The sequence below is a fragment of the Protopterus annectens genome, chromosome 12.part0 (genome assembly GCF_019279795.1).
Source record: "Protopterus annectens isolate FY-2018-M chromosome 12.part0, PAN1.0, whole genome shotgun sequence".
In the NCBI taxonomy this organism is placed as follows: Eukaryota; Metazoa; Chordata; order Ceratodontiformes; family Protopteridae; genus Protopterus; species Protopterus annectens.
This window is the reverse complement of record NC_056746.1, coordinates 209,531,519-209,553,526: the sequence shown is the minus strand read 5'-3', so window position 1 is coordinate 209,553,526 and position 22,008 is coordinate 209,531,519. Positions and strand designations below refer to the sequence as shown.

Below are 22,008 nucleotides of genomic sequence, written 5' to 3'. Positions count from 1 at the left end.
AGTCATATTAGACTGCAATCAGCTGAAGTGCTGTGGTAATGAACATCTGTGCTTCACATATTATTTGATGCTTCTGTTAAAGGTTTTAAATATGACTAGAGCAATGGGAAAGTTCTCTATGTGAAATGCAGGTGCAATTCCAAGTATTTCACCAGTGCAATGCTGCAGAAGAGGAATAGGAAAAGCTTTTTTATTCTCATTGTGTTTGCCCTTCCTCTGAGGTTATGTGATTGTAAAGTTGGCATGTTTAAGTAAGGGGTGGTTGATTTCCTTTCTTCAATTATTATTATTATTATTATTATCATCATCATCATCATTATCATTATCATCTCATCATCTTATCTTTTTTCAGTGTTTTAAAATATTTTGGTTAGTTGTTGCTGGATTTAAAATTTCTGTCTTTGTTATTTCTCCATAGTTTTTGCATTGTATAATGTGTTTTTATATTTCTGTTATAATGTCCTTGTTAATGTTTATTTCTGCCATATTGCTTTGCCATGTTATATCAGCTTAATATAATGTTATATTCTGCACCTTCTAATGACTGGGTTTTCTCTGTAAATGTTTATTACAGAAAAAGTAGTGCTAGCAACAGTGATGTTAGGTGATCTTTGTAAGTTTTTTCCCTTACCTTATGTTAGGTGATCTTTGTAAGTTTGTTCCCTTACCTTACCTATATTTTGGTTATTATGCTGGTGCACACCTTTTAGTTATTTTTATTTCATTAATTTATTCAGAAACCTTAGAACTAATGTCCTGTATTTCATGAAGCATAACAAAAACACATACTGTTCATTTTAGAACACAGCCAACATATTGGATGGCAAATTTAGGTCACACTTTATTTCTCGACCCTCTTTCAACTTTCAACAAAAAAATTAGGATACCTATGTCACCCCAGCTGATCACTTCTGAACAAGTCTAGAGTGGTCTCTCCAAGATCAAAATCACTAGCCCCATGGGTCTTGAAAATGTGCCAGGCTGCTTTCTTGCCAGCAACAAACACTGTCTGGTAGACTCACGACTAACCCTATTTAATTTCAACCTCTCCACTGGATTAGTACGAGAGGTATAGAGTACTGCTGTAGTCACCCCCATACAAGGGGGACCTATACTGACCCCGGGAACAGCAGACCTATAAGTCTTACCTGCCTTATCTGTAAAGTAATAGAATACATCATTATGAAATTTATTAATGAGGATATAGGCAGTCCACAAACCCTGGATCCAAGCAAGGTTGTGTTTATTAAAGCTAGATCTTTCCTCCTGAACTTGGTAGACTTATTTGAACTGGTCACTGATACATTACATACAGGAAAAATTGGTTTACACTGCCCACCTACATGTGGCAAAGGCTTTTGATACCATTCCACATTCTGAAATCATCGAAAAGCTAATCAAAGTAAATGTAAAACCCTATATTACCCTCTGGATAGCAAACTAGCTTACCTACAGACCCAGAACAATTAGTGCTGGGGCCACACTCTCATCAAAAACAGTAGTCACCAGTGGTTTTCCCCAAGGATTGCTCCTAGGACCACTTCTCTTTGATATATATTTCTTTGAAGTCAAGGCAGATACCAAGGGTTTTGGTTGACTAAATTTGTGAATGATTAAAAACTTAGAGTGGTCATAAACTCCTCCTCTGTCTTTTGAATTCTTCAGGGGGACTAACATGTAGAAGTGAATGGTGCTTGAGCCATGGTCTTAAACTAAATGCCAAGAACTGCGCCATTATGTTCTTTGGTGAACAAGGGCACCCATTCAGCTACCATGACACCTCTTTGAATCGTGACTCAGTTTTCAGGGACCTGGGCACTTTTGTTGAGAGTGAACCATCCTTTGATCATCATATATCCACTATCATTCAGAAATCATTTTATTTGGCCAGAGTGATCATCAGTGGTATATTTTCAAGACCCAAGGCTGTTTGATGTGGATAGGGTTGCCTCCAATCAGAAATTCTTTCCTGACAGTCAGGAAATCAGGGTGTCTGTCAATAAATTTAGTTATGGAAACTTATAAATTCATTGACTATGTACAACTTAGTTGGTTCTGATGAAGTCCTACTGATTTTTATGGACAAAAGCACTTAAGCACTTGGCTCGGATTGTTTTAATGGTGGATTTTTTTATGGAATAAAGGCATTGGCGTAACAAGATATTTCTCTGGTTGATTTCCTCCTGATGTAATCCTTTGCATGCAGTAGGTGTGGTTCTGAGTTTTCATCCTTCTCTACTCCTTACTCATTGGTTTAATAATAGAATATTATGGACCCTCCCTTGGTATGTACTTACCTAAGCATATGACTCAGCTAGACAGACTGCAGTATTTCCTCACCAACATAATTAAGTGCAACTCTTCATTGATCTACACTGATCACCTCAAAATACTGTTTCCTGTTTCCTACAGACTCATGAAAGTGGACCTCTATCTGGCCTACAGAACTTAAAAGGAGCCCATATGACCTCCTGCACATCCACACAACAAATAACATGCTTGATGCCCACTCAAGGAATCTAAATTTCAACTAAAGTATAAATGGGACCTGCTGGCAAGAGAGATATTTATCCTAGAGAATCATGCTTATATAGCATAGACTTCCCTTAGATGTAAACAAAGTGGATCCCTGAACCTCTTTAAGCATAGCCTGGATGAATGGCAATTGTAAATATACTTCAGGTCCGCCTCTTCAAGCTCACAATGAAAGGGGGTCAAAGTTAGATATTAAATATAGTCAGGATCTGTCTCTGAAGCCCTCATTGAAGTGGGTTGTAACAAGGTATTAATTATTCATGTGTGGGTATTTGTGATTTGGATCTTGTGGCTAGGCTGCAAAGGTTCCTCTGGAACAATAGCCTAGTATTAACCTGTGAACCTATAAATCTATTTCTTAACTGCGTAAGCATATTGGACACTGGGATGACTGGTAAGTGACTTGCACAGAGTCACACAGTATGCTTATGGAGGTGGAAGGAATCAAACCCTGTACCTCTACTAAGAAAATAACTCATTAACAACTCACAGTGTTAATCCTCAGCATTAACTGCCAGACAGTCAATATGAATGCACTATTTAGTTAAGTAAGAGCACATGGCTTTACTGTATTTTGTGGCTGACTTGATCAGCGGCTTGCAGATAATTATTAAAATCCATTTTGACCTACTGGTAAATACATTTTAGAATTAACTGTACCCCAACAACTGTCTGCTGTACAAGTACAGTATGCAGTTCTATATGCATTTTAGCATAATGGAGGTCACAATGATGGACAGGATACAGAGGAAGGTGACTAGGATGGTGTGGGCAGCAAAGGACATGACACATGACAAGATGCTAATGGAGATCAGATGTTTGCAGTGGAAATGAGAATACACAGGAAGGATATGAAATGGATACATAAAGCATTAAGGAGTTTAATTATATTACTGTGAAAAAATAAGCTCAGTGCAGGAAGAATGGGCATAAGCAGTTTAATCCCCATAGGAGAAAGCATTCTTTCAAAGAGATGGCGGTTGGTGGGTAGACTCATTCTCCAATATGTCATAGAAGCTAAGACAGTTGGGGGGTCTTTTAGGTAGTCTGGGGTTTCTGGACGACTGGAATAGAAGGAGCAGCTACTTCAAGGTGGCTATAACAATTTGTCATACAAGAATTTGCGTATCTCCTTCCAAAGGCTAGTGTAATATAATACTTTTCTTACGAGTCTAACATCCTTATTCATAAATACGCCTTAATCTTTTTTATTTGCCATTTTTACAAATTGACTTTTAATTGTGCATTTACTATCCATTGTTTTACAGAAAAATGAAACAATTCATATCTATACAAAAAGTCAGATAAATGCTTGAGTTGCATGCCTTCAGTTGTACAAGGTAATCCTAAAGTATGACAGAGTCCACAAATGAAGTCACCATCAAGCCATTGTACAAGGATCAGTATATTTAGTTACCTACATACAGTCTTTTGCTTTAATGTCCCTTCCTAAATACCAAATAATGACCCCAGAAAAGATTCCTGTGAACCATTATTTGCAATGTCTATCTCCAATGAAGATTTACCTATTAACTTCAATCTTTGTTTTCTACAGCACATCTACTTGTGCACCCACTCAAATTAGGTTGTCTAGGATCCCATCACATGTAATGGTATTCTAGGACCCCAGCACATGTAATGGTGTAAGAGGCTTTTTCAAATCAAGATGCACAGTGTGGGCAAATAACACTTAACCTGCTGCTCCAGCAGCCTGTTCAAAAATCATGTGTAGGAAGCAAGATCGACCTTTCACTAAACCATAATGTTCTTGGTCTAATAAAGACAGGTCCATATATATATATATATATATATATATATATATATATATATATATCAATAAGATAACTGTATTTTGCAAATGAAGCAAATATAATTTATTGGTCTGCGGTTTAGGCATGTTTTTCTGGGTAATGAGCGTGACTACATGTTTCCATAAATTAGCTAAAATACTTTTCTGTGTTAGTTTATTTAATGGTAATACAACTAGCTCTAAAATGCTGCCCCAGTCTTACATAAAAATACTCCTAGGATTTTATCTGTCAAGTACAGTAAGATGGACAAATACATTAAAAACCCTTCAAGACACAACTGACTGTATGGATTGGTAACACGTTTTTAAGAGCTACTACATTTTTAAGACCTAAACTCAGTGATGACCTCTTCCCGTTTTTTGTTTATCAATGCACATCATAATACTGATGTCTGAACAAATGGACTTGTAGAGTAGATTTTGTCTGCTGCCTCATTAACTCATTTAGAAATTAAAGTGATGAGTTCTGCTTTTCCAGGTATAATGCATCTTTAATATATTTAAAGTGCAAGTTAAACTGGCCAAATACATTTCTAGGATATACATTATCTCTGTAAATAGTCTTTTCTCCTTTGGTAATATCCAGTTTAATGTGTTCCAAGTTTAGCTTTGCTTACTTATAAGTATCTTTTATATTAGTAACCAGATCTTCTCAGAATTAGTATTTGATCTTTTTAGTCTTTTGATCAGCATTTTAATGCATCTTTAATTTGAAAGCTTAATGCCAACATCCTTTTGTAGATAAATTCAGTATCTTTGAAATACATGAAACTCAGCCTTGTCAGATGCTTATCCATCATGGCTACATTAAAAACGACAATATAAGTTAGATTACCGTACATAATGGCAATATATGTATCTAAGTGTCTGTGTGTATCTCTGTGTGCTGGATTTCTGTATGCAGCATTACACTTGCCCCTTGCCCCATCTGATAACCTGCTTCATTTATCAGAATACTAGAACTGTAATTAAATGGTGTACTGGTACCATACCACTGAATGATAATAATTTTGGTTACTATTTGCAGTTACAGGAAAAAGACAGCAATAACTTTCAGTTACTGATGTGATATGTTGCCAAAGTTACATCGGTTACACATCTAAAATGCAACTGTTAATGCAATGGTCAAATCTGTATGCAGAAAAAAACAATCCTTGTAACTTGCTGTATGTCAATTTTTATCCCATCTTCAGAATATATATCTAAACAAAATCATTGCTATTTCTTCTGTTCTAATTTTATCATTGCCCTAAGTGAAATGATTATGCCTTTTGGGCTGCATAAACTCCCTGAAGAATCATTATGTCTAATGTCAATGAATAAGATTATTTTATCAGTGCAGATATTCTCAGTAAGGTTTTATTATCAAACAACTGAATGAGATTTCTTTTGTAGCTCAACTAACATCAGTGTTGGAGGCACTGCAACATATACATTAAAAATGGCTCTGTACCAGTACCCCAATTTTACATTGCCATATGAAGGACCCAGCATTTCATTAGGTCGAGATGCCATGCTGTACGTTGGGCTACTGGTGGACGATGCAGAGCGATCGCAGTTTATATTGCTGATGAGGAATTGCTATGGAACACCTACTAGAGATCCAGCCCATCCAGTCAAGTATTTCATTATTAAAAACAGGTAATGATAAGTGCATGTGGCATTTTTCAGTTCACACTTATACAGCTGAAAGGTTAAAGTTTAATCTAAAGATCTCATGGGATAGCAACCTGCGCATAAAGGTTTAGTTCCATATTAGCTACTCAAAAACTAATCTATCAACTGCCATTTTAAAACAAAACAAAACAAAATGTACAAAATGGCAGTTACCAAAAATTGCAGATACACTTTCCATTGGATCAGAGTATCCACCCACACCTGCCTCTCAGGGTTACACACCCTCAAACCAAAAGGACAGTTAAGGAATTTTAAATAGCCAACATGCTTAAGATTCATTTAAAATACTAAGAATGTGTTATCAAAATTAGACAAGATACAATATATGGTAATGTCTCAAAATTACTGTGATTTTTATGCTGTTATATTTTTAACCTGCCAATAATGTGATTTTTTTTTATATAATCTCAATGACTGTTCCATTTTTAAACTACTTTGTGAGAACAAGTTGCTTCTCAGTTTTGGTGCATGAATTCTGAGAAAATCATCTGTATTCTCCTGCTTCTAATACCAGGACTTCATCTTTTTGATTTTAACCACAAATTTCCTCTTAAGATCTTTTAGTCTTTTAAAAATATAATAAAATTTCCTCTGTTTTTTCTTAAGTATAAAGAATGCATTCATACCGTTTCTGATTTTATATTTTTATCTTTTCCACTCAGGGCTCTGAACATAGCCTACAACCATATGCAGCAAAATTATACAGGAAGATCATACAACATTGCCAATTATTTTAATAAAGTACATAGCTTATTCTTGTATGTTAGCTTCCACTACTACTTGTTTGGTTCCTCTTTTGGATTCACAGTGTTGTCTATAATTAACCCCATGTGTTTAATGATGTCCACAAATCTGACAGCATAATTTTCTATCTCTCTCTCTCTCTCTCTCTCTCTCTCTCCCTCCCTCACAGATGTTGTATGTGCAATGGAGCAGCATAGCTTCTGTTTTGGATCTTTCTGCTCTCTTCTTGGCAGATTAATACCCAGTGATTACCTGGCCATTATTATAGTTTCCAAGGTGTGTTGCATGCAGAACTTTAGTGACTGAGCTGAGTGCTTCACTCTGCCCTGTCCCATTTTTTTTCCTTATCTGGTTTGGATTACATGGATTTGGATTATATATTATGCTGTAATTTTAGAGTAATGATTAAACAGGCAACTTATTTTTTTTTCTTTTTCAAGAAAGATCAACAATATTATATTTATATAAAACCATCTTGATCCATTGTGTCGTCACTGGCACCTGTGTTGTTAGCTTGTGAAGTGAATCCCTTGCCAGAATCCCTGACACTTTAGTTGTGTATCCCAAAGATACACTTTCTACACAATTGACTAGGAATACTGACCCTGGGAGTGGGGTGGAAGCTTTGGCACCATTATGGGGGATACCAAAAGCAAGGACAATTTGACCTCTCATAATAAGTGGATCTATTCACCTCATTCCATTTTAAATTTTGGATTTATCCATCAAGGCGGTGTCAAATCCTGGCAATGGAAAAGCTTAACAGAACTGCTTTCAATATTTAGGTCCATAGTTCATATTAGGGCATAAATTCACATTTATTTCTAAAGCTCCATTAAAGTCACTTAAAACAGTGACGCTGAACTAGAGAAAACAAATGAATAAAAAAACCTGCATAAAATCAAACACACTTTATTAACCAAACTTATTCAGTAAGCACTTTTGTCTCTGTAATAACAAGACTTCTTCAGACTGAATAATGTAATAAAAAATACATTTAAATACTAATTTGTTACAATCATATGACCCTATGCTCAATGCTTAAGCCCCTTCCTTTTAAGGTAGGCTACAAAATCTTCTCAACTGTTAAGTCCAGGTGGATAACATGCATTTAAATTCACCTGCCATAAATATTCATGTAACTTAACTCTTACTCAGCAGTGAACATTTGTTCAAAACCCTTAACTTCATCTAAAACAATAAACTTAAAATCAGTGTTTCACTTACTAATTTTATAGTGCTTACCTACTTTCATCCCCCACATCTACCACATATTTGTGCTCATAAATTCTCTTGAACGACTCTCTTGTAGTGTGGCTAATATAAAATGAGCTGCAAGATCTACAAATTACTAAATAAACAACATATTTGTTATAATAAGTAATAGTGTGGATGTCAGGGTTATTAAAACATAATTACAAATAATTGGAAGATCTTTAGAAGTGTCCTGATGTCTACAAAGTAGTGGGTGATCATCCAATCTTTGTTCAAAAGAGGGGAAAAAGTTTTAAAAACTTTTTTCAGACTAAATTAAATGAGAGTCAAACAGTATTATAACAGGGATGTTTAAGTGTTCTGCCTGCAATTTTTGTGATTTTTCTTATATGTGGGTGTAAGAGAATGGGTTATAAACAAGTTTAAGATTTGTATAAGGGGGCATTATACTTCTAAATCAAAATATGTTGTTTATTTAGTAATTTGTAGATCTTGCAGCTCATTTTATATTGGCTGTACTAGTTTGTATTGTTTTATCCTTGTTTCAAGTATACATCCTGCATGTCGTCATGATGCTCAACTAACTTATTATGTTGTATAAATACCCCTGTTTAATGTTTATGTTTCCTTTCAATTTAAATTTTTTAATATATGACCATTTCTTTTCCAGGCAAAACTTTGTCCAGTGGATTGAAAAGGTTTTCCATGACCTGATGTGAATGTTACATTTGCTAAGGGTTAAAACTTGAAGTTGGATTCATAACTATTGCCATTTTTTGCAATAGAGATAATCTGTAATGGTGAGGTTATATGGAGGCACAACAGGTGTATATCAATTTAGTTTTGGAGTACTTTAGTCCAAGGCTAAGTATCCTTCTAAAGATTGTCATTTTGGTCTGGAAATGAAATAATCCTAGAAAGGAATATAATTTGTCATATCTAATATGCTTTTTGGTTTTAGAGCACATAGATTTGCTTAATATAATATAAAATAATATAAAAAGGCAGTGCAGTTATTATTTTTGATTCTTTGGAAAAACTGTTTTTTTTTATTCACAATTAAGATGATTCAAAACAACCAATACTCTGTTAAAGGCTTGCATAAGCCGAGGCGCTAGAGCAGTGATTTGGTGCATTTCGTTTTAATAAAACGTCAAAGATTTGCTGGCTATTTCTTCATATGGTTCAAAACAAGTTCAATTTTTTTTAAAGTGTAAAAGGTAGCAATTTCTTCTACTTTCATGCCAGTTATTATTTAAATGGTCATTTCCTTAAACTTGTCAGTGGGCTAGTTTGGCTGAAGTTTCAAGCCAACCACAGGAATAGTGACTTTGTACCTATACTAATTAAAAAAATCAGCTGGGTTGGAAGATGTAGGTTAACCATTACAATTTATGGGCAGATCTTTATCTTTAAAGATTAGTCTTTAAAACTGTAGATGTAACAGTGATCACAGCATCATCATATCTATAGTTTTCCATTGGATGAGGAACAGATAGATGTATTAATGCAGCAGAAAGAGATAATATTAAGTTTTCTCTGATTTTTGAGATCATCTGGCAACAGTAGATTTCTTGTATGATGTATCAATACCAACTAAATGATCTAAAAAGGATACACGTAGAATCATAAAGCTTGGTAGTTTATTTACACATGAGTTAGCTTCCATGTAAATGTTTTCTACCTGGAGATCATCTGGACTAAATGAAGTACTCTGCCTGGTAACTGAATGGTGTCTACCAGGTACCTGTATAAACACATTGTTATTTTAACAGTTCAGAATTTTTAAAGACTAACAAGGCATGTAGACAAATGAAGTGTATCTTGGTGTGAGCAGTCTGTATGATTCTTTTGTGAATAATGTGGTGAATTTTTTTCCTGCATAGTTCAACTCATTCTTACCCACATCTTAACAAATATTTACATAAACCTAGCTACTGAATATTTAGATCAACCCTGTGAAATTAATTTCATATAAAACAACAATGAAAATTGTTTTTTCTGCTGATAAAACATGGAAATGGCGTAAAAATCACATAAAGGGACTAATGAGCTCTTGGATGTTCAGAATGAATGCCAAACAGCTGAAAGGTCATCTGTAAGTGTCTTAAGAAAAGAGCACCTCCCCATGTTTACAGAAACACAGACAATGTAAGGAAGGAGGAAATGCCGCAAATAAATTAGCAAGTGTAGACATTAAGAAAGGTGATTTCCTGAATCACCAAAGTTCCATATTAAAAACATATCCTGCTGAAATTACACTGCTTAGAAATTAACAGTTTACAAATACACAAAATATTGACAAGTACTGGAAATAACAATTACTCCAAAATGCCATATTTATCATTTTACCCTGTCTGCCACAGTTTTTCCTTATTTTCCCCTTAGCCTTTTCAGCACATCCCCCCTTAGGCCCCTACCCAATTATCCAGCTTACTTTCTCATCTATCATCCTCCACTTCAGTCCCACTCTCTCCCTCTCTCCTTCTCATAATCCACTCACTTATGTTGACACAAATCATACTCTTCCATTTCCACCATGCCCCACATATCTCATAGGTTCATAGGTGTGTATTAGGCTAATGGCCCTGGGGCCTTTCCAAGCCTAGCCCATAGAAGTGCCCTGGCATTATGCTGCCCATCATTAGTTCCCAGCGCCTCTATCAAGTAGAGCCACTGGAGTGATCCCCAGGGTGAACCTTCTATTTCCCATCCACTCATCAAGATTTCTCTTGAAGAGGGCTAGTGAGGTGCTCTGCTTGACATGTATAGGAAGTCTGTTCCAGAGCATGAGCAGTCTCTGGGTTATGAACCTGTTCCTCCAGCATGTTCTGTTGATTGTGGTAATGAGGCTGAGGTCTCTGGAGCGTGTGATGCGGAGGTACTGTGATTTCTTTCGATGTAGCATTTCTAACAGAGCTGGGTCAGACATGGCTTTGTAAGTCAAGCAGAGATTGCCTCTTAGTAGACAATATGAGACAGAGAATAGCTGGAGTTTTTTGAGTCAGTCCATGTAGGACATGTGTTTAAGGCATATGATCCTCTTCATGAGGTACTTTTGTGGCTTCTCCAGCTATTGCAGGTGTCTAGTAAGGCACATGCCAAATGGGGTATTACACTCTATGACTGGTCTAATGAGAGAAGAATAGAGAGAAATGATGACCTCTTTCTTCCTGGATACAAAACCCTTGGTAATGAGATGTGCCACATGTGAAGATATGTGAAGGCTGCCAGCCTAGTCAGATAGAATTTTGTACATAATTCTGTCATTTATAAATATTAATAAAAACCATAGACTTGTTCTCTTAAATGTGAGAAGACTGTGTCTGTGTGCTATTAAGACATTATATATGTAAAATCTAGCAATTAACTCTGGTCTCAAAACAATAGAAAGAATATGCTGGTTCAGACACCACAGCTCCGAGCCCTGAAATCAAAACAGTCATAAAATGTTTGACTTATCGGCTTTCTTACAGCAGAATGCACTGTTGTTACATTTTTGAAGTTCAACATCCAATACAGTCTTCTCACATTTAAGAGAACAAGCCTATGGCTTTTATTAATATTTACAAATGACAGAATTATCTACAAAATTCTATCTAGCTAGGCTGGCAGCCTTCACATATCTTCACACCACATAGAAGGACTTTCTGACCACAGGGGCAATGTGGTGGTCGAAGGAGAGGTTGCTGTCAACCTGTGTCCTCAGATCTCTTATAATGCCTTCAGTGTTCAGTGGGCTCCCATCGATGTGGTAATTAATGGGAACTGAGTTTTTCCCAAAGGGGATGACAATTAATTTTTTTGGCATTAAGCTTAAGGCCATGGTTTCGACACCAGTCATTGGTCTCAGTGAGGCCTTTCTGTAGGATGTCTGCATCACTTGGGGAGTTAATAATGGCTCCCAGCTTGCAGTCATCTGTGAATGTGGTCAGCCAGAGTCACTCTGTGTTGGCCTGAACTTCTGAGAAGTAGATAACAAACAGGAGAGGACGCAGGACCGATCCCTGTGGGACTCCACTCATGACTGGTCAGCAGTCTGACTTAGAGTCCGCTACATTCACATTGTGTGTTCTGTGAGTCAATTTGCAACCCACCTAACAATATAGGGGTCGATGCCTAGTTTGGTGAGTTTATCAATAATTCCTGAGTGAGGAATTTTATCAAAGGCCTTGGCCAGATCGAGGTAGGCTGTATGAACTGCCTTACCTTCATCCACCGCTCTGGTGACTGACTCAAAGTCAACCAGGTTGAGCAGGCATGATCTACCTTTCACAAAACCAAATTGTGTGGGATCTAGAGTTTGTAGAGTTCCTATATGCTTGTTAATTAGGTCCATGATGATTCGCTCCATAGCCTTACATATCAGACTTGGCAGTCTAATGGAGCGATAATTTCCAGGGTCTGTAGTCGCTCCTCCTTTATGAAGAGGGATGACTGTAGCAGTGCGCCATTCGGTAGGGACAAAGCCTGAGGTGAGGCTGTGTGTGATCAGAGCACACAGATGTGGTGTCAGTTCACTTTGTAATTCATGTAGAACACAGCCAGCGATATTGATGGGTTCCATGGAAGCTGTATTCTTGGCCTTAAACAATGCAGCTTTAACCTGTGCTCCAGTAATGCAGAGTGCCTGGCATTCTTCCGGTATTGAGATTGGTCCTGTAAGGGGGGAGAAAGGGGTAAAGTTGGCACTGATCTGTTGGCTAGTATGTTGGCAATATCTTTTGGCTCAGTATAGGAGGTGAGAACACAAACAGAACAAACGCTTTAACTGAATCACAGCGTTTTCGTCAATGCAACTTCTTCAGATGAGCATACCAACTTCTACCACCCTTTTTATATAATTCCCAATTTATCAATTAGCAAACCACAGTGCAACATAACTGAGTACATAGAAATAAAATGCAATGGATGAAAACACCATCTTAAAATCACTTTAAAATCACAATTATATATGCACAATGAATAAATAACCACATATAAAAAACATATAAAACAGTGGACATTGAGTACAAATAAAAAATATATTTATGAACATCATAAAAATGTTAGATGTCTTTAATATATATTTTTTATTTGTACTCAAAGTCCACTGTTTTATACGTCTTATATGTGGTTATTTATTCATTGTGCATATATAATTGTGATTTTAAAGTGATTTTAAGAAGGTGTTTTCATCCATTGCATTTTATATCTATGTACTCAATTATGTTGCACTGTGGTTTTAAATGTGAACATGTTTGCTAATTGATTAATTGGGGATTATATAAAAAGGGTAGTAGAAGTTGGTATGCTCATCTGAAGAAGTTGCATTGACAAAAACACGGTGATTCAGTTAAAGCATCCGTTCTGTTTGTGTTCTCACAGTGTGTATTCAATAAAGTGATGGTTTTTAATCTGGTGAACCTTCCAGTGCCTTATTTTTTGGTTATTGGTACAAATTTAGGCACTTTCTCCACTTTTTTTTATCAGTATAGGAGGTACCATTATGCAGTACCTCAGAGCAAATCTGGGTATTGCCATGGAGATTCTTGATATAACTAAAGAAGGCTTTGTGGCTGTTTTTAGTGTCTGCCACAATTCTGCCTTCATAGCTGGCTTTGGAGGTTTTGATGAGGGATCTCAACTTTTTGTTGAGGCTAATAAGGGAATTTTTCCAGTCTTGGGACTTCACCTTTTTCTGCAACAGTTTCCTCCTTCTGTTGTAGTGTTTATTAATGGCAGGGGACCTCTAGACTGGTTTCTTTTTTTGGAGGAGAGCATCTTGGTTCTGTTGGGTATGGCTAGTTCCATGCATTTGTGTATGTGTTCGTACAGTGCATTGGTGTATGATTTGGCAGTCATGCATCTATTTTCCATTGGCATGGGTGCCGTGAAGTTAGCCACCTCTGTTTTTAGGAGTCCAAAGTCAGCTTTGGAGAAGTTTTTCATGGTGAATACCTTTGCAGGGGATGTGGCTGAGATGTGGATTTCCATGGTGATTAGTTTGCGGTCAGATCTAACCAGGAAGGAAATGACTATTGGTGTAGAGCAACAGTTGCTCATGTTAGTAATAACCAGGTCAAGGATATTGCTTCCTCTAGTGGGGGTAAGAATGAGCTGGTCCAGGGCATAGGAAGTGATGAAATCCAGGAAGCGTTGGGCCAGTGCATTGGTGCTTTGAGTAGGTTTCCCAGTTGATGGAGGGGTAGTTGAAGTCTCCTAGTATGTGAGTGTTGGGTTGGACCTTGACAGATTCCAGGGTGCTTAGGAACATGGAGTGAGAGTCTAGGGACATGGTTGGGGACCTATAGCAGGCTATGACCTGGATCGCAGTCTTACCCAGTGTTAGTTGTACCTGAAGTATCTCAGATGCTTTATGCTGGGCTACTAGCCTTGAGGTGTGCATATCCTTTATGAAAATGGAGACACCACTACCTTTGGAGCTTTGGTCCATGTTTCGGGGCCGAAAGGTGTGGAATGAGTTATAGACTGGTAGTACAGGGGTGCTTTCTGCCGCTTTAAACCAGGTCTCTGTTACAGCACAAAAGTCGATGTTCTCCACTTTGAGGAGTGCTTCGACTGAGTGCATCTAGAGATTTAGACTTCTAGCATTGAGCAACATGACCCTCAGATTGCATTTATTTATTGCTGATATGGTGGTAATTTGTTCTTTGGAACTCCACCTAAAAAAGGCACTATAGGGGTGGCAAAAGCCTTAGCCAGTATCCGGAAACCCAGGGGTGACAGATGTAGGCCATCTCTAGCAAAGCGTCGAGGTCTGTCAATCCTGTCATCCCAAGCAGACAGATATGGGATCCCCTTAGAATGACTCCAAAAACTTAGCCAATTGTTAAAGTCAATCATTTTTTGTTTGTACTGTGGTATAATTCTGGGTGATGGTAGGATACTGCTCAGGGCTAATATCATACCTGCCAGGGCCACATAATTCGAGAGCTCCACCATGTCTCTTTTCATGTAGTCCAGGGAGGTGCATCTCAGGTCATTCACACCCACATGGACAATGACAGAGTCATAATTGTACTTTTTGTGGAGTGACGTGACTATGTGTGTTATGTGTTGGATTCTGGCACCTGATAGACAGCTGACTATTACCTTCTTCTTATTCAACCTAGTGAGTGGGACATCTGTGTGCCTCACTACTGAGTCACCTATGATTAGTGTATTGGGCAAGGTGTTTAGCCTTAGGGGCTTAGGTTGAGAGCCACACTGTGGAGGTGTGCTATGTGTCCTGTGGTTTGTGCTGTGTTGTGGTGGTCGAGTGTGTTTCTGTCTTGGAGGTCTCTGCTGTTTGGGTAAATATCTATTCAGTGCCTCCACGAAGGTGGGTGCGTGGTTTGTGTTTTTATGTGAGAGCTGTGATAGTGGGTGTCCTGGAGGGCTATGTGTTCCATGTGGTGTTGTGCAGGTGTTGACCTTCTCCTCTTGACCAGCTAGTCTGGTCTTGACTGGAGAGTGCATAGCTTCCAACTTGGTGATATAAGTGCATCTCTCACAAGTCTGATTGTTGGGAGGTAAGAGGAGAGAGTTGTCTGTGTACATGAGGCAGTTGCTACACTGCCTCAGAATGCCCAAGTGCACCAGGTTAATAGGAGAAAGGACAAGGAAATGCCCTTTAATCATGCCAGGAGGGGTGGTCATAACTACTAAGTACTGGAGCTATTTCCGTGAAGAATGACTAGTGCTGATGGCTCTTAGGTGTGCTATAATAATTGCTACAAAAACCTGTTGAAGTGCAAAGCGATTAGGCTATTTGAAGTGCAAGAGAGAAAGAACTAGCAAGATCTAAGGGAAAACCTGAAGAGCAGACTTTCTAGAACCAGTAACAGTTTATCTCAGCTCAGCGCCACTGAGGGGAGCTTAAACAAGCGTAAACTTGTGCAAACACGGGCTTTTAAACCAGAAACTTGAAAGGGATGGAAAAACTGTCCAAACATTCAATAAACTACAATGCCTGGGCCAGAAACCACTCCTCTTGTGGTAGATGTGCTACGTAGCTGCTTACCTCTCCCACTGATAAGCTAGAAGGCTTCCATCCAACACAGAAAGGCTTGGGAAGCTCAGAAGCTTACAAACAGCCCTGGATACAGCAAATCTTTATCAGGACTAGACTAGTTACAGGAAAGGAGGGAAACAAGTGCAAATGCAGACTTTTAAATCAGAAAGTTGAAGGGGGTGGAAAAACTGCCCAAACGGCCACTAAACTACAATTTCTGGGCCAGAAACCACTCCTCTTGTGGTAGATAGGCTACCTAGTGCTTACCACTCACACTGATAGGCTAGAAGGCTTTCCTCCAACACAGAAAAACTTGGGGGGCTCAGAAGTTTAGAAATAGTCCTGGATACAGCAAATCTGTATCTGGACTAGACTAGTTACAGGAAAGGTGGGAAACAAGCTTAGAACTTTTTTTAAATACTGAAAAGCAGCTAAAACAGCAATAAAACAATTCAAATGCAGTGCAAGTTATCACTCTTTTCACACACACACCCATTCTTTGTTTCATTGTCCTAGGGCCCTTCATACCTATCAGATATATTCTGTACATCTCCTGTTCCTTTCCCTTTACTTCCTGATGGGTATGCCTGCTAAGATAAAGATCTTGATCTTAATAGCATTTATTCTGCTTGTCAAGGTTCCATCTACCTTCTTGCTAATAATTAAAATTCCATTTTAACAATGGCGAAATTCTTACCCCTTATTTCTCTTGTCCTGTAACTCTAAATATATGCTTCCCATCATGTCCTTTATCCCTCTCCTTGCTCATTCCTCACCAACATAATTCCCTTATTTATTATATTGTGGTACTGCTGCATGCTTGAATCTCTAAAATCAATACTGGAACCACCACCACTGGCAAATCTGCCATAAGCAAACAATCATCAGCACAAGAGTCTAAATATGTCTTCTCCTTGTAGCTTTCCTCACCCTGACTTTGCAACTCCCTCATTCTTCTTATGAGTGTCTCCATCACCATTAAAAATAACCCCAGTGATGTGGATATCCATACTATATTCTTCACCTCCTCCAGAACACACCCATTCACAAGTACTTCTGTCCTTGGCCTATAGCACAATACACCAGTCACCTAAACCTCTTCCCTACTATAGCTTCTTCAGAGCCCTCACCAGAATGACAAAATTACCAAATAAAAAGTCTTCTTAGAATCAGACATTACCGCCTATGACCCCTCCACTTTGTGTGCTCTATTTAAACTACAAACACATACACATGTTATCTACTGCCTTCCTGCTCATATGTCACAATTCTGTAACTTTACAGAAATAAACCTTACTCAGCATTTTGAGTGTACAAATAGAATCAAATATGAAATGCTGGTCCCCTGTGTCTTGACACACTGGTGTATACAAGGCAAGGAAGCGAAAAGTAAAAAAAGCTGTTTTTATTATCCAAAGTTAAGCGCTTTCACTCGCTCAAATTGCGAGCTTCTTCAGAACTCCATACAAATCCATTAACACAACTCAAGTTTAAATAACTTCGTTGGTGCCAAAATTGCACAATTTAAAGTGGTATACTCAATATACATCTTTCTATATCCTATATAAAAATATTTGACTTAATACGTTCATTCTGACTTTTAAATATTAAATGCATAATCTATTACATTAAAAATCCCATACAAAATCACTACAATTCATAAAATTCGAATAAATAAAATCATGAAAATAATGTAAATCATATAAATAACTTAATTTCATGCATCTGAAAAATGATTAGCTTATGACTGTCTGTCAAAAGAAGTAAGTATGATATATAGTTAAAAACATTAGTAATATTTTTATTTTTATACTTTATAGCATTGGTTTAATGCTTATAAAGTCATTTAATCCTGGTGCATTTGAGGCTTCAGTCAATAGTTACCACCAGGTTTCTTTATAGGACAATAGTCCTTTAAGATCTCCCCCTCTAAGATCCATGATAATACTGTCAATAATACCAAATTTAAAATTATGTCCATCTCCATATTTTTTAATGTGTCTATAAAGTGCGTTATTGACGTCTTTGGCCCTAATACTGTATAAATGTGCATATATGCGCTTATTAAATTTTTGTTCTGTTTTCCCAATATAGAATCCAGAACACGCTGCACATTTGGCCAGATATATCACCCATCTTGTATTACAGTTACCCTGTTTAAACATAATATTAGTCTTATTTATATTATCTAATGTTATATTTCTATCTTCCAAAATGACGTGACATTGTTTACATCTACCGCACTTTATAGTATGTTTGTTATTTATTTGTTTGGAGATGCTGTGTCGTTTCCAATAAGTTCTTAATATTAAGCCCCATCTTGTTAACAAATACTGGCTGGGGGCCCAATATTTTGACCAGGTCCTGATTCGCCTGAATAATATTCCATCTGCTGGTCATGATCTTTTTAATCTTACCAGTATATGGACCAAATTCTAAAATGCATGCTCTTCCAAAGTCCATATTTGGTAGATTTTGTCTCTGACTACTCTGGATTATATTATTACTATTTCTATTATAATAGTTGTGACCTAATAGAAACGTATATTTCTTACCCCATTCTTTAACAGTGCTTGCAGAAATACGTGTCATCATTTTTGTGTCATAGCCCCTTTCACTAAATAAAGTGGTAATATATGACACCTCTTCCAACACCTCTGTATAAGTAGAGGTCATTCTAATGGCTCGTATAATCTGACCTCTAAAGATGTTGCTGAATAGTTTTCTAGGATGGTTGCTTGAAAATTCTAGATAGCTATTGGAAAAGGTATTTTTCCTAAATAGCTTAGATTTAAAACAACCTTCCCCCTTAGATACATATGTGTCTAAATATGGGAGGCCTTCACTATTGCTGGAATAGGTAAATTTAAGATAGTCGCTACTCGAATTAAGAAAAAACAAAAATTGATTAAGTAACTCTATGCCTCCGTCCCATAAAATGTATATGTCGCCCAAATATCGTGAATAATATTTTATATTCTTATAATATTCACATGTAAATAATTTCGATTCCTCCCAGTCCAACATAACCATATTGGCATAAATGGGAGCGCAAGCTGCTCCCATAGCTACACCCTTGGACTGTCTAAAATATTCCCCTTCGTATTCAATGTAGTTATGTTCTAAAACTACGGACATAAGTTCTATAATAAAACAGATGTTGTCCCATCCTAATCTGCTATATTTACGAATACTGTTAGCAAAAGCTTCTAATCCAGTCTCTTTGGGAATACAAGAAAAAAGATCAATAACATCCACTGTGGCAAACACTAAGTCAATATTCCATATATTTACTGGATGTTTTCTTAAAAATTCCCACTTTTATTCTAGCAATTTTCTAAGTTTATAAGATGGATATTTGAAATTTGTCCCTATTTGTGGGACTGTATTCCCCCATTATTGGCTTCATCTAGGTTTTTTGTGCTAAGGTCGAGAGCTATGGTAAGAACTGAGTTCACTGAATATGTTTGGGGGCTATAGTCCCCTATTACTGGCTTTGTCCGGGTGTTTTTTGCTAAGAGATTGAGAGCTATGATGAGAACTGAATTCACTGAATGTTTGAGGGCTGTATTCACCCATTATTGGCTTTGTCCAGGTGTTTTGTGCTAAGAGGTTGACAACTGTGCTATGGTAAGAACTGAATTCACTAAATGGTAGCCATTTAAGTTTCCGTCTTCCTCTTTCACAGAACAGCTGATTTGGCATAGTGGTATGTTGCTCTGACTGTTTTGCACAGGGTCCTGGGTTTAAGCCTTGGCAGTGAAATGTATGATGGTAACACAGCATTTTATTCTAGCAACTTTCCAACATTATACAAGCAATGTTTAAAATGTGTCCCTGGTTTTTGGGCTTTTGTCCCCCCCGCAATAAACTTTGGCTTTTTCCAGATTTCTTTGTGCTGCAAAGTTCAGAGATACAGCTGAGTGAGTAGATTTTACAAGGAGCTGAGAGCTGCAGGGGAGCAAAAGTTTAGTGCTGCTTATGCTGAGTCTGTTTGCCTTGTTAATAGCACAACAGGTAGTATACTTGTGTTTGATGCAGAAGGCTGTGGGTTCTACTCCCACAGTAGATATATGCATTGCTGATACTGTGTTGCAAAGGGGGTGGATGCTGCACTCCTTTTTGGCAAAGATACCTAGTAACTATGAACCTGTTATCAGTTTGCCATCCATTTCCTATTGCAATATTGCTAGCTTATCATTTTTGTAGTGTGAGATAGGCATTTTATTCCTCAAGGGTAACAGGCACTTTATTTGTAGATGAAACAATGAAATACAAAGTTGTTTTCTAGCAGCAACATCTTCATTAGTTACAGATCTCTTTAATATGGAATTATTCAGATGACTTTTACTTCTTCAGAGATTGTGCATATGTACTGATACTGGTGGACTGTAGAAGTTTGAGTAGACTTTTATGACGGAAATGTTCTGAATTGGGCAGTTTTGTCATTACTGGTCATGCATTTTGTTTCATTGTTTACTGGAAAAATTTCAAAACAATAAATTTAAAACACCCTCTAAAACTGTACTGTATTGTAGAAGGAATATAATTTAATACAATCAGAAAGGTGTATGAAAGAGCATGTGTATGTTTCATGTGCAAGCGGCCTGTGATTTGAAAACATCCCAAACCCAAAGTTAATCTGCCACTGGCAAAATGTATTTTCTTTGAATGTGGGTTTCAATGCTGTTTCAGTGAATGTGAGTTTTCAAAGGCAGAGAAGTTTTAATGCTAAGTCTGTTTTCACTGTGAGACTGCATTGCTTTGTTTAGCAGATATGATATCTATTAGTGTTTGCGCTGTAAAATGCAAAATAAAACTTTCAAATGAAGTCCAAATCATTACAGAAGTAAAGCAGTATGCACATTAGTGTTTATGGTTTTTATTTTTTGTCTTTTCCCAGTTAGTGTTTATGGTAAATGGGGTGAAATAGCCAAGTAATGGTTCATTGGAATGGCTGTAGGGGGGGGAAGCTCCATTCGACCATGATTTTGTGAGGGGGGGGCAGCAAACTCAGACAGCCCCGGCTGAACTATACCTCTCAACTGTCCAGATTTTTGCAGAATGGAGAGATTTTTGCTTCTTATTTTTGGTTTGTTCCTCATAAAATTTGTGGTTTTCTGTCAAATCGTTTAGGAATTAAGTCACTAAATAATGACAGACACTGAGTTTCAGACTTCATAACCTTCAGAAAAATGCATGCCAAAGCAAGACCTGTTATTCTATCAATTGTCTCAGTTTATACAAGAGCAATTTTTAGTACTGTTTATATGTTCCCCCCATATATTTGGCCTTTTCCAGATTTCCTGCATTAACAGGTTGAGAGGTACATGCAAATAAATTGCTTTATAAAATTAGGCATATCCAAACCTCTCAACTGTCCCCAATTTTGATTCAAAATGTTGCTCTTCCCCTAATAATCCCTCTGCAAAATGGCAATTTTGGAAGAAAACATGGAGGGTTTACAATTAATAAATAACTGTAATAATCAGTTATAGATTGCTTTTATTTCAGAAATGCATGTAGATTCTTTTATTTTGTCAGCTGCTTAAGTTAGCAGTATTAATATTAAAAAGTGTCCTTTCTTTGACAGGTTCCCAGCTGTATTGTGTGGCTATTTTATATTTTTGAATCACATTTTGGTCCATTTTTCATAAAATTGTGTTTTTTTGGCAAATTAGTGGCAAATCATTAAAGACTGAAGTTAGAAAATAATGACAGACATTTCAGTTTCAGATTTCATACCCTTCAAAAAATTCATACTAATGCAAGACCTACTATTCTATTATCTTTCTAAGTTTATAAGAGCAATATTTAAAAATTGTCCTTATTTTTGGGCCTTTGTCCCACTTCTATGTATGGCTTTGTCCAGATTTCTTGCTCTGAGGTTGAGAGGTATGACAAATGTGTCAGGGCCACTGTAGTCAGCCAGAGACATTTCAAATTGTGACATACTTGTTGCACCCCACAACCCCATGTAGTGACTCTGGATGTGTCCAAGCAAGGCAAGGAGCAGTTATGCAGTATAAAT

The 22,008-nt window shown here is 37.2% G+C and overlaps 1 protein-coding gene across 1 annotated transcript in view; it reads left to right on the top strand.

Annotated features, from left to right (window-relative positions):
* LOC122817325 (uromodulin-like) overlaps positions 1-22,008 on the top strand; it is a 275,611-nt gene that overhangs the window by 186,929 nt on the left and 66,674 nt on the right. The window contains exon 6 of the mRNA XM_044090542.1: positions 5,741-5,986. Within this exon, the coding sequence (XP_043946477.1) occupies positions 5,741-5,986 (246 nt within the window). The remainder of the gene's footprint in view (positions 1-5,740; positions 5,987-22,008) is intronic.